A 14,131-nucleotide genomic window follows, 5' to 3' on the forward strand; every position below is an offset into this window, starting at 1 on the left:
TGTATCTGGCTGTTGGTCCCACTTCCCCTCTGCCCTCATGAAGCCATTTTTCATTGTTCATGTAAAACCTGTTCCATCTGACAATTCCACTAGTTTCCAACCTGCCTTTTTTCCTCACTGGTATCTCAAACCCATGATTCCACCATTGAATATATTTCACAATCTCTTTCTTCCTTTTCCCTTCTCTAGATTCTTCCATTCCACACATGCCCACACATACACCCCCGTTTCAGACATCTAAAGAGTAACTGTGGACTAGCTTTTAAGACTCAAGTAGGAGAAGGAGCTGTTGGTGCTCCTATGATGGGATTTTAACACACCCAACAGTAGATTCACCCTCTTTGCCCAGGGATGTGTTCCAGGGCTTTCCTCCCTGCTTTTTTTCCTAGAGACACCATTTCGTTTTATTATGTGCCTTTTCTTTCTTTCAGGGGGTACACAGTATGACCAAAATCACATCATCCTCAACACTGTCAGCAAAGAGAAGTTAACACAAGTCTGGGAAGCCATGGTCCTATAAATCTGAATAAAGAATGCAGGAGGAATATTTCTGGAGGTCTTCCAGCTACGTGTTAAAAAAAAAAAAAAAAAATGACTGGTAACAGACAAGCCAAGAGGAAAGTGGACTTGCTCCTTCTTCAGTAACTCTAAATCCACGCTTGAATGACACTGCCATGACCTGGACTATGTCTCATCTTTTCAAAAGACTATATAATGAGTTTTAAACCAATAATTTGTCCTTCTTTCATTTCCTTTCTGCAGCTGCTTAAAAAGGTTGCCTCAAGAGCAGCTTTTGGGTGTTTTTAGAAAATGTTATATCAAGACTCTGTACATTTTAAATTATTTCCAAAGATAGTGACAGGAGAGAACAGGAACAGACTTGAATATACTTTGTGGGCCTACAAATCTCTTACACTTCAAAGGGAAGGATAAGGGGCACCTGGATGGTTCTGTTGGTTGAGCATCCAACCTCAGCTCAGGACATGATCTCACGGTTCATGAGCTGGAACCCCGCATCGGGCTTGCTGCTGTCAGGACAGAGCCCACTTTGATACTTTGTCTCCCAGACTCCACTGCTCACACGCTGTCAAAAAAAAAAAACAAAAAACAAAAAAAAAAAAAAAAAAAAAAATTCAAAAAAAGTAAAGGGAATGAAAAAAGCTCAAGTTTGTAAGGCAGAAGACTTTAGCATCTGAGAAGAAATACCAGGCCAATAATTTTGGTCCTACTGTTTTCTGTAATCAATTATGCTCTGTAGCAAAGTGGGGAAAGGCTTATATGACACTTTAAGGAACTAAGTAAACAAAATAGTATTTTCTTAGTACTAAAAGTTAATAAATTTATAAGATTTCTTGTCAGGTCTGCTAACATTAGCAGGATTTGGATTATTTTAACCCACTTGTGGGCTGGCCTAGAATGTCACAAATAAGTGGTGTTTAATGCTTTTCTTACAGATGCTACGGAACAGTGTTACCGTGACCCTAATTTACTAGCCTATCCTCTCATCTACGATTAGTTCTGAAGTAAATGTTATATAATCCTTCGCTAAACTCAGGTCTTTAGCCTAATTTCCTGCCTTCCTATCCCGCTGCATTGGCACAAGGCCTGCATGGAGTGCGGCCACTGCCTTCTGGTAGCGGTAAAAAGAGGTGGAAGGTTCAAGATGACGACCAGCAATTCTCTCCAGAACGCGAACGAAAGGAGGCCTTAAGCAATGCTGGTCAAATTTTAGAACTCTGAAAACCCTAAAATGCAGCATCTCAATGAAAAATGAAATAGTTTAACTGCTGACAATACACGGACCCATAAGTTCAAACAGTGTATTCTCGTTTGAACAAAACTGCTAAACATTCTTTGGATAGACTCTTCCCCCTTTTGTCCATATTTCATTATCCTTGTTAATAATACTGGTGCTCTGGTCACAGGAAGAACAAATCTCATTTCCTTTTTATCTGTTCCAGTGTTTCCACTTCCTAACCATTGCTCCTCCCTGGAGGCTTGGATAGGCAGTTGTGGTCAGTAGCTTATCTTGGGTTTTAAAGGAACACCTGCACGTGTCCAACGGCTGCCAACAGGTCTTGTTCTTAGATGATGTGGAGTTCCGATTTTAGGCCTCTGTGTGGATCACTACAGTGTGCTGGAGTCATGTTGCAGTAGCCTGTTTTGAATTTATTTCGAATAAACTGGTTTCTGGTTAACTGTATTGAGGAGATGTGCGAGCGTCCTTGCAGTAGCCCTTCCAACGCTTCACCGGGGCAGATTAGACACAGATGACTGCGGGGGAGGAGGCAGTGCTGGAAAAACGGTGGGGAAAAGTTTCTTTCCAGACTCCTTGGTGAAGAGAGAGGACATGAGGGTAAGTGAGGCCTTCCCTCCCCTCGCTATACCACCCCGGCGCCCTCAAGAAAAGTGCTGAGACTGTTCACACGGAAGTCAGAAGTGGCCGGTACTGACGAGAACACCACTTTCTTTCTCTTAAAATGTATTTGTGCCGGTGAGACCAGCAATTCCAGAGAAAAGCCCTCATCCAGGGTTACCAAATGAGTGTGTAATAGGCACAGACTGAGTATCAGGTTACTCAAGTCCATGTCCAAAGCTAAAAGCTTAGTATCTAAGGTGCAGGAGCGAGGAGGAATGCCACAGGAAATAAACACTTACCTTGAATGAAGGTCACAGACTAGAGATTCAAAAGCTGCTTACTGGCGAGATAACTAAGTACAGGCATTTAAGGTGAGAAACTGGAGAAGGGTTGCAATTTCCACGGACAAGTCCTCAGAGGAGCATGTTTTAGTTGGTAAAGGAGGCCTAGCCCTCATGCTAAATGTAAGGGTTTTAAAAAGTTAGAAACTTTACCATCACCTTCCATTTCCTTGAGACTAAACAACCAAATCAGCTAGATTTTTATATGTGACCCTAAGAGATTTACAACTTTGAGGGTGGTTACGACCACAGTAAAGCAAAGGAAGCCTTGTCCAGTTGGATTCATCAGTGAGCACTTTTTTAAGAAGTAGCTTTAAGTTCTTCATGCCACCCTCCACCCATATGCCAAAAGTTTTAGTATCTCACAAACATTAATAAAAGACTTTGAGCTACTAGAACAGAAGATGCCACAACTGTGCAAATCTGGTGTGAAAAACAGCTTGAAAAAAACAATGCAATTTTCGCTGACTTTATAGACAAGTCCAAGTGTGGATATTTTCATGTAATGTCTTCCTTACTTGTGTGTCCCTGGTGCTTGGGTCAGAGGACCTCTCGGCAAACAAGAATGCACAGATGTCGAGCAGGGTGACGTGCAGAGGGTGGTGGTATGGCTAGAAATGACTCTCTGTGCTCAGTTCAAAGAACAAGAAATTACTGGCAAATAGGTGTCTGTATTTTTAAACTTGTATCACGGAACTCATCATCTAATCTGGAAAGTGATGGGTACTAGAAATTTGGGGCTGAGAGGCACTCACCGAATAAGAGCCAACAATCACCAAACCGAGAGTTTATTTAAATGACATTAATTACAGTCTTTCCTCTCGCGTGTCCTCTTTCTACCTTCAGGAAGGCTTCTGGAACTTTAGAGAAAGGGAATGTTTTTTCAATAACTGGCTGAATCTGTAAGACACAAGAAGAAGTTGATTGGAGGGGAGGAAAGATGTAGGTTTTCAAGGCAGATGGGTCAACGGTGTCCTCACCATGTCCCTTGAGGCCAGTCTCCCGGTTCTATCTCGCACCTAGATGAGGAGCTGACCACCACGCCACGACGGCGGCCCCACTCCTGTCTCTTCTCCTGCCTCACTGCATCCCTGGAAGGTAGCTGTGCTGGGTCGCGTCACTCTCCTATGCAGAGCCCTTCCACAGCTCCCAGCCACGCATTCAAAGGCCACCACCATCCCAACCTCGGCCCGCATACAGACTCCACACTTCACCAAAATGGCCGACTCATCACCGTCTGAACAATGGGAATTTGTGCCCCTCTGTCAGTTCTACCACCGTCCCAGCCCAGGCCTCACACTACCCTTCCCGACCCCCGAGTTTGCAGTACATTCTCTCGGAACTGCTATGGGACTTGGATGGCCCTCCACACAGACTGCCCGTCACAGCTGCGTATTTGTCTCAGCCACTCTGTTGGGTAGGGTAAACACCCAACGGGGCATCCCAAGGTTTTGCTGTATGTATCTCTGTGGCCCCCTTGTAGGCAGTGTACAGAATAAGGGCAGATTCTTTTTTATAATGTGTTAAATGTTTGGCCTATCAGCCCAAGCTTACAGTACCTGTGGCACAGGCCACCTCTTTTGCACACCAGCCCCCACACTCAGCGCAATGTAAGGCACAGGACAGGCGCTTAATAAATGTCACCTAGGTGAAAACCACTAAGATAACTGGGAAGCAAGAATCTTACGTGGGTTCTTTGGGTTTCAGGAGAACTGTCTGGGGTGGAACCGTCCTGAGAGGGTTTGCCAAATGGCAGAGCAGCTGGTTAGAATGTTCAGGAAAGCCACCTCGGCCAGCTCGGAAGTGCTGGAATGCTGCTGGTTCTGTTTACTGTATTGTTAGTACTGCCAGCAACCTCCTTCCGAACGGACGTCCCACTTAGTACCCTCTCTCCTGATGCAAAAATCCAACCGAACTCTTCCTTTTCCAAACTTCCTGCAGAAAGCAATAATTGTCCACTGGGTATTTCAGAGGACTGCCTCCCACAGCTCCATAGACAGGGAGGAGGGGTCAGAAGGCATAAGCCAGTGCATACACTTTACTAGAAAGATGTGTTCTCGTGGGGTTCAGAGGCATCTGAAGCAGTTTCCTCTCATGTGAACTTTACAGCCCTGTCACCAGGAGAGTATCTCGGGCTCCAGAAGTTCCCTTCTCCAAAGAGTTTAAAATTCTTTTGTACCCACAAATCACGATAAGCTCATGACAGAAGTAACAGCATGTATTGTCCTCTTTTAAGCGCTCTATGGATTTTACCCCATTTAATCCCTAAGGCCACATTATGAGGTAGGTAGCAGTATTATTTCCATTTACAGATGAGGAAATCAAGACCTAGAGTTAAATGAGTTGTCCAACTTCACGTGTACACATGTACACTCCCATCCACACCTGGGGACATTACTGATTAACAACCACAGTCCTCCCCAGCAAGCTAAGCATGACCTCGGAATCTTTTTCAACTCCACAGTCACTAGGAACAGACATCAGCTGGCTCCCCAAATGAAACCTATCTGCCTCCTCTGGTAAATAAAAATGGAAGGCACTGAAGTTGTTTCCTGCATATCGCACGTGAAACTTCCTGAACCTATCACTCTCTTTAAAGCCCCTGGGACATTGTTTTTTGAGTGCTAATTACCTAAAAAGGAACCACCTGAATGCAGGCTTAAACTGCAGTGTCCTTGGGGCGCCTGGGTGGCTTAGTCGGTTGAGCATCTGACTTCGGCTCAGGTCACGATCTCACGGTTTGTGAGTTCAGCCCCGCACCGGGCTCTGTGCTGACAGCTCAGAGCCTGGAGCCTCCTCCTGATTTTGTGTCTCCCTCTCACATTCTGTCTCTCTCTCTCTCAAAAATAAATAAACGTTAAAAAAAATTCTTTAAAATTCAGAGTCCTTGGTCTCCAGTTAGAACAACTAAGCCAGAATCTCTAGGGGGTGGGGTGGGGTGGAGACCATGCATTTTCAGTAAGCTTTCCAGGTGAGTTTAGTGCCCACTGGAGTGGGAATCCCCGCAGCCTTTTGCCTTAATCTTAGGGTCCCTGACTTGTGTCAGACACATTCATTCAGAATCACACAAAGATTGACCAAGTGTCTACCCTCTAAATGTTAGGCACTAACCCAGAGCAGCTAGACAAAACAGGCTCCTGAGGGTAAACCAAGGAAAGAAAGGAGGCAATAACATCAGCTTTTCACTGAGCTTTGAACACCGGCAACAAACGCAACACAGCCACGGTGTTACAGTCGGTCAGGGAGAACCGTGAAGCCACCTGCTCAACTCTAGAGCGAACTGCCCAGGCTCGGCTAGCTATGCTCACTTTAGAACTCTGACCGGAGACACAGACCCCGAACTGATGACACAGCCGGCCTGCAGTGACCGCACACTTTAATCTGGCTGGTCAGGCCTATTGTGCCGAATAACCCCAGAGGGCTGACTGGCCCATAATGAGTCATTCAGCTGTTCCCGTAAGTGACAATGAAAAAAAAGGCTTTCGATCAACAGGCAGGCAGATGCCACTGTTGGCTGAATAGGTGACAGCAAATGGAGATTAACTGGATAATGGAGCAGTGTCTACATATAGCCTCACATCAGACCTAGAATGCTTGTTTGTTACGGACAAAGAGATCAGAGTCAAAATCCAGAGAGGGGAAAGAAAGGTTACTCCCAGTGAGGTGGGGACATTTATGTGATGACACTGCTATAGTCCAGCCGGCACAGGGAGCCCTGTTATAAAGCGGGTGGGTTCACACCACACTTCCCGCTACGCAGATGCACGGGGCTGGCAGATGACTGGGAGACGCTCATGGCAGCAGCGTTCATTCGGTCTTGGACCCAAAGTCAGGCCCTCCTGGTTGTGCCTTACCTTTCTTACACAAAGGCTGTAAAAGCCAGACCCCAGGACTTGGCACCTGCTGCCTGACATCCCTTCTGTGAGAACACAGGGACGATGGGAACCTCAACTGCCTGGCGTGGCCTCGGAATATTGTTGCTTGCAGCTGCCGGGCAAGCCTCCTTGTCTCCGAGGCAGAAACTCTCCGCCCCTTGAGGGGAAGAGGAAAGAGAAACCCTTTGCAGGAGAGCTGGTGGAGGGAGGACACCATCTCTGCAGGCAGAACAGTAGGCAGAGAGGTATCCCCTCAATCCCCATTTTCACAACAGTAGAGCTTAAAATACACAACGGTAGAGCTTAAAAGGGACCTAAATATCTGAGCGAGCCTGTTGGATAGATTAGGAAAGCGGAGTGCAAGTGGTTAAGTGCTAATGCAGGTCAGAGCTTTTAGCACAGGAGCCAAAGTGAGGGTCCTGCATCCTGCATGGCACGGGTGCAGTCTGGGGAGGGGGGCGTGAGCCACAGTCCAGCCACCTCTTCCTGAGCCCTCGACCTCAGCCTCCACTGGGCACAGAAACTGCAGATCTCAGAGGGCGAGGTGTGTGAAGAGAGACGAACAGATGACAGACACAAGGGAGACCTAAGGGCTCCTGGCCTAAATCCAAGTCCACACACCTGTGCGGCACCAGGGACCGGAGGCAGGGGCAGCAGGGCCACAGTTCCAGCACTACTCTTAGACAGGTATGCCCCTGCGACCTCTAGATAAATTCCATATTCCCAGGTAGAAGGGGACTTGAACTAAGGAGACATGAAGAAGACAAAAGGAAGAAGTGGGCTTTGCTTGGACTGGCTATTTCTGGGAACTGGGTCCCAGAAAACTCAAAGCAGGAAGAAAGGTGGTAAGAAGGGGGTGGGGGAGGGTTAATGGAGGGTGCACTCCAAAGGAGTGAATGCTCCCATGTTGGAAAGCATCCAGGACTTGTCCCTAGGTCCCCCTGGAAAAGGCACTCCTTCCAGCCAGAAGAGGAGAAACTTGGCCTACGTTTCTCCACAGAAACAATCAGCTGCATTAGAAAGACTGCAATAACAGCAGGGTGATGGGATCCATGAGGTACCTGTCCTCTCCAGCAAGAGAACTCTCTCCTAGCGGTCCTCGGGATTCCATCCCTAATCATGACATCCTCTCCATGGAGGGAAAAAAATCCAGTTGCAAACAAGAAGCTTAAAGTTTTAAAATGTAATCCCTTGCTAAACTAAGGCCACAGATCTCAAGAAAGGTCTCGGAAATTGCTTGCCTCAGAACTTATTACATTTTTCTCTAAAGCTGCACCGTCCAACATGGTAACATCTAGCTGCATGTGGCTATGTAAAGTAATCAAAGGTAAATAAAATGAAAAATCCAGTCCCTCAGAAGGATTAGCCACATTTCAAGTGTTCAATTGCCACATGTGGCTACTGGCTACCATATTGGACAGTGCAGGCAGAGAACATTTCAATTACTGCAGAAAGTTCCAGTGGACATCATTGTTCAGAAGGTAACTCAACATGGCCAACACATATTTCCATACCCTACTAGGTGAAACTAGTGGGCCCTCAGTAAATGTTCTGAATTAAGTTCTAATAAGTTATATAGGAACTATTCTAATGCTAACTAAAATAAAGAAATAAACTGAGATATCTCTTTCACTGCTCAGTCAAGAAGCTTGGCTGGTCACCTAGGATCTTAAACAAATCTGTGAATGTTAAGTACACGACATCAAAGAACTTTAATAACTACATGTGTGCAAATAAACATAGTTAAAAAGATCAAAGGGTACAAAGAAAAATCTCCCTTCCACACTTCAGCCCCAGCCATCTAGTTCTCCTCCTCCAAGGCAACCAATATTTCAAGTTTTTTTCATATCTTTTGAGATACTTTATGCACTGTAGGTAGAATAGTGGTTTCCAAAGATGTCCACATTCTAAGCCCCTAAACCTGTGAATATCATCACTTACAGGACAAAAGGGGCTTCAAGGACATTATTAAGTTCAGGATCTTGAGATGGGCAGGATTATCTGGATGAGCCAAATGTAATCACAAGGGCCATTAGAAAAGGGAGGCAGGACAGTTAGTCAGAGGGAGACAGGATGACGGAAGTGGAAGTCAAAGTGATGCAAGACTGAGCCAAGAAATACAGGTGGCCTCTAGAAGCTGAAGAAGGCAAGGGAACAGATTCTCCCCTGCAGCCTGCCTCCAAAAGAAACACTGCCCTGCTGACCCATTTTAGACTTCTGGCCTCTAGAACAACAAGATAGTAAGTTCGTGTGGTTTCAAGCCACTACATTTATAGCAATTTGTTACAGCAGCAAATAGGAAATGAATAAATGCATACACAAGCAAATACATACATACATACATATATATATATATTTCCTGAAAGCACAGTCATTCTTATCAATAGCTGACTACAGTCTAAAAAATCTGCCTTAAAACCTCCTTGCTGGCCTGAAAGACACTGAAAAATACAGAAAGACTTTGTTGATACAATTCAAACTCCACCTATCTAAGTGTTTAGATGACTATTTGAACAAGCAGAAAACAACGAAGACTATATGAGAAATTGATTGATTGATTTTTAACTATTACTGACAGCAAAGGGTGGTTGAAGGAATGGTCCTGGAGGTCAAGAGACTTGGGCCCTTGAACATGTCACATAATCTCTTGGGGCCTCTCTCTTCAATGAGACACAGTGGCAGGATGAGGGGGTGGGGTGAAGACAATAAACTAGACACGTGCTAGGTTTTCCTACTTCTAATCTTTGAGCATGCTAACCCAAAAAAGCTCGCTGGATAATATAAAACAAGAAATGTTTATTGTATTTAGGAAAAATATGCAAAATAACTGTAAGGCATAAAGCACAATTTCAGTAGCAGTCTGTTACGCTCAGTGTGGTAATTACAAATCATTCTTTTCTATCACCCTGTCGATACACGGTACATCTTTGGAATACCCAAGAAACTGGTAACAATGGCTGTATCTGACAAGGACAATCTCAGTGACTGAGGAAAAGCAGTCAAAGGAAGATTTCATGAAGTAACTTTTCCTACCTTTCGGATTTTGAACCTTGTAAATGTATTATGTATTCAAACACTTAAAAGTATTTTAAAAAGACAGGTTCTTTTGGTTCATGGCTTCACACTGTCAAAAAATAATTACAGTCCCTCTATCAGATACCTGCCAATGAGATTCACCAAACGCTCAGCCAAAGCTTGGAAGAACTTCAATGTCCTCATTCAATTTAATACTCTCCACTAACCACACAATACAGAAGTAGGTGTGCTCTGTTACCTGCTCCAATTTCCCGGCATGGACAGGCACCCTCTCACACCCAGAGTGATGCAGGATGCACAAGAACACAGCTGACCCCGTCACGGCACCCAACGTCACAAACCAACTTCCACAGTCCCAGAGTCCTTCACTGTCAGAAATGACTCCTGAGCCCAAATAACGCTGGTCAGGAGAGAGAAGAATCAAAAGCCAAAAGAATATTTCCTCACTCACCCTCGTTTGAGGACACATCAAGGGCATCTTTATTTCTACCTTGTCCTCTTTTAGCCATTCTACCAGTTATCTGCCAAATTGAATAGTTACATATACACAAATCACCTCTCTTCTCTGTTGCATAAATAGGAATTTCCAGGTAGAGAGAAAAAGGGGGAGCCACAATATTTTGAATACAAAAAAGCAATGGTAAGCACGTGGACAGCCTGGTGCAGATACTGGGACAAGCACAACTGTACAGTACACTTTTGGAGGACGGGGACCCCTCTAATAATGGGGCTCCAATCACATGAAAGACTGTGTAAAACTATGGGCCACATTATTTAATGACTGTTCATTTCCTTCTTCCTAGCAATAAGCATCCTTGCGGGATATGGGAAGAACCCTACCAAGAGGCACTTACATACAGTCATAAGGCTGAGACCATCCACCCAGGACACACAAAGACTTAGAAGTCCGAGAAAAGGCAAGTAATCTTGAAACCACAGAATCTGGGAAACAGTAGCAGGGCATTTTCTATCATATAGTTCCATGGCTATAACAGAATAAAAAAACTAAATGCACAAAAAGTAACCAGTAGGTCCTAAAATCATTCTTTTCCAAAATCAAAGTGGTGTGCAGGTACCAGCACAAGAAAGCCCATCTTGAGGGGCTCTTTCCAAATGGCCCAGCATGGATCATACAGTGTAAAGCTGGTCCTGCTCCATCATTTTTCCCTGCCCATTTTAAAGTTACAAGAACGAGACAACTTAAGCTAAGGTCCCAGATCAGCCTCAAGCACTAAGGATGCAGCTGAATGACGGAGAAGGAAAAGCACAGGACTGGGAGTCAGGAAGTGTGCCTTCTGGTCCCACTTCTGCAAACTTAAACATGTGCCTTTATCTCTCTGAGCCAGTTTTCTCATCTGTAAAATGAAAATCATTTTACCTATGACCTCACGCAACCGTCTAGGGTATATAAAGGTCTCTACCCTATAATTTCATATAGTCTCTCAATAAAATCATAAACATCAGCACCAGAATATGAATTTTCCTTCCAGGTTATTCTTCCAGAGAGAGAATGTCAGAGCTGTTAAGATCATGTGAAAACTCAAAATAAACAGTGGTAGATGAGGAACCTTTGAACCCACAGCTGTCCTAAAAGGCCTCGGACACCCAAACAGGGATGATCTGACTAGAAGCAGGAGTCTTTCACCAGAGTCCATGCAGGACAGACGCAAGCAGTCAGAACCATCAACCGGTGGTCCCCACCAAAATCCCCACCAGTCCTCACAGATGTCCTGCCCACTGACCCTCAGACATACCGCTATTTGCCCTTTGAGCATGTGACACTAGCTGGGGAACAGGAGACTTGGGACCTGACTTCTGGTCCAGTTCTCTTAGGGTGGAGATTCCACAGTATTTGTTCACCTGGCACATCTGGGAATCTGCTTACCTCCAGAGCAGCCTCACCCTTGGACTATAGAAGCTCCAGAGCAGTGCTACTGTCAACTCCCAAGTGTGTGCACAGATGACCTGTGTGGTGCCATCTTTTTAGGACCATTACCAAAATACTATTAGCCTCGCTGTAGATTCCAGCTCTCCTAACCATCTAACTAAGTGTCTCTGAGAAAATCACATATCCTCTCTGGGCCTGCCTCTTCACCTGTAAACTAAGGGGGCTGAACCAGATTGTGTTGCTGTTTTTTAAATGTAGCAGTCTAGATCTGTAATTCCCATGGAGACAGAACCAAAAATATGGCACTTACACGTGGCCACGTAAAAGCAGAATGTGCACAGACCATGCCTACCCCTGGAGCATTCCCAGTGACCAGGCTTGGCGGGCAGGTCACGGAGATGCCAGGGGATGCTCTAGCAATACGTACCTTTCCCTCATCCACCAGTTTTGCGATGTCATCTAGATATAGACCGCTGGCCATGAAAAAAGCCCAGCGATAATGGACTCCTTGCCAAAAATGCTGAAAAGGAGAAAAGCAAACACGTCAAATATAGGAAAGGATACAATCTGACTAAATGCAAATTTAGGGAAGAGTATTTTCTGGATGACTAAGACAGACTGATTTCCTATTCATTTTGAATCAGTGAGCTGTGTGCCCAACACCACAGCACAGTGACTGATGGAGAATGGATGCTCCATTAATGTTTAATAAATTAATGAATGAACAAACTGTATCCACGTGAACATAGGCTTTTTTGCTAAATTGTGAATGACAAGCAAGTAAGCACAGGAAAGCTGTCCTTAAAATGATAGTCTAAATAATCTTACACACTCAATTTTTTCCTTAGGAGAAATTAGGGCCTAAGACCTCTACGCTTTCCCTACTAGGGTTTAAATAAAGCCCAGAGGCAACAGAGAAGAGCTTTTAAACCTAATTCAAGAATGCTTAAGGGGCAATAAGGCACCAAAATATAATCTTAGACAAGAAATCCAATCACAGATAGTTTTCTGGCTCTGAGAGGAACAGGACAGCTGTAAGGGCAAAACAAAGCATAAAGTTCATTATACATCACGGTTGGGTCTCCCCCTACAGTTATAACAAGTCCCAAGCCACCTAATCGATTATGGGACAATACATCCCCAGATAAAAATAAGGAAAATTCTTCTACCCAGAGGGTTTGTGATCACTTTAGTGCCAAACCCCCACTTTTAATTGTTATTCTTTATGTCAAAGGTAAGGTAGGCCATTATCAAAATAACAAGTGAACTGAGGTTCTCTATGATACATACCTCAATGACCTGCCCAATTCAACTTCATTAGATGAGAGCCATCCAGAGGTACTTACAGGATTAGCCAGCACCATGCTATCTCCCTCCCCGCAACGGCCTCTGTCTCACATTTCCTCAGCATGCCAGAAGCTACTACCATGGCATGAGATTGTCAAGTGCAATGGGACTCCCCTGCTCCTTTAGCTCAGGCACTTAACAGTTGTGTTATTTAGGTCAAGCTAAACACAGGTCAGCCAGTTTCCTGGACTAAAGAATGGCGATACCTTGCTCACATGGTTGTTGGAAGGATTAAATGAGAATGAATGTAAAGTGCCTGATACGCAGAAGGTATCATATGCATAAATATTTATATTTATTATTCAATAAATACTTATCTAGTGCTGAAAGCAAACTTTATTGAGGAAAGATTGCGGCAATAACAAATCAGAGTTTAAGATTATAGAAAGACAACAAAACAGATGAACATAAGGGAAGAGAAACAAAAATAATATAAAAAATACGGAGGGGGACAAAACAGAAGAGACTCATAAATATGGAGAACAAACTGAGGGTTACTGGAGGGCTTGTGGGAGGGGGGATGGGCTAAATGGGTAAGGGGCATGAAGGAATATACTCCTGAAATCATTGTTGCACTATATGCTAACTAATTTGGATGTAAATTTAAAAAAATGAAATTTAAAAAAAGATTATAGAAAGACAGATAAAAGCAAGCTGCTGTCTGGGCAGAGCTTTGCAATGGTTGTACCCGGAATGGCTTACTGGTTTGGATGAATGACCCTGTAATTTATTACCTAACCTGGAACAATTCTGAGAGTTCAATGAGTCATCAATAATAATTATCCCAGGACCACAGGATGCAAACAAAGCCAATCTTACCCTAAAATAGGCATGACGAGATTGAGTCACCTCAGCCCTCAAGGTTGCAAGGCAGAGCCCAGGCTGGCACACGTCTCCAGGTAGTTTGCTCTTGGCCCAGAACAAACGCAATATCTATTCAAACACTAGTAATTTTCTACAGGTGTCACAGCATGAAAGAAGTTGTGAGGCACTGGTCTAGGCAAATGTAGTTAAAGAGAAGGAAAAAAAAAGTACCATTTGAAGGCACTGAGACCATCCCAAATTTACAGAAGGCCCAGTTAACTACAATCACAAAAGACCCGTTCCTGTACTTCTCCCTAAGGCCTGGCCTCAGACAATTAAAACATTCTGGTAACTGTTGAGGGTTTTAAAGAAGAACTACAGCGGTCAAAAATTCATGTCTATAATTCTTTCTAGCACGTTGGCCTGTAAAGTGAAACTTTTTGGTCTGCAACAGCAGAATTTTTATACTGTGCTCTAAGGG

At 44.3% G+C, this 14,131-nt stretch overlaps 2 protein-coding genes across 3 annotated transcripts in view; one reads left to right on the plus strand and one right to left on the minus strand.

Annotated features, from left to right (window-relative positions):
• The window catches only part of CRYBG1 (crystallin beta-gamma domain containing 1), a 54,450-nt gene extending 52,247 nt beyond the window's left edge, over window positions 1–2,203 (plus strand). The window contains exon 20 of the mRNA XM_042939467.1: window positions 432–2,203. Within this exon, the coding sequence (XP_042795401.1) occupies window positions 432–520 (89 nt within the window). The 3' untranslated portion in view covers window positions 521–2,203. The remainder of the gene's footprint in view (window positions 1–431) is intronic.
• A 1,269-nt stretch (window positions 2,204–3,472) lies between these two features.
• Window positions 3,473–14,131, minus strand: part of RTN4IP1 (reticulon 4 interacting protein 1) — a 48,806-nt gene continuing 38,147 nt past the window's right edge. For both annotated transcript variants that reach the window (XM_042939469.1, XM_042939470.1), the window contains 2 exons: window positions 11,927–12,019; window positions 3,473–3,600 (listed from right to left, as the gene is read on the minus strand). In XM_042939469.1, the coding sequence (XP_042795403.1) occupies window positions 3,493–3,600; window positions 11,927–12,019 (201 nt within the window). In that variant the 3' untranslated portion in view covers window positions 3,473–3,492. The remainder of the gene's footprint in view (window positions 3,601–11,926; window positions 12,020–14,131) is intronic.

Source organism: Panthera leo, chromosome B2 (genome assembly GCF_018350215.1).
Source record: "Panthera leo isolate Ple1 chromosome B2, P.leo_Ple1_pat1.1, whole genome shotgun sequence".
Lineage (NCBI taxonomy): Eukaryota > Metazoa > Chordata > Mammalia > Carnivora > Felidae > Panthera > Panthera leo.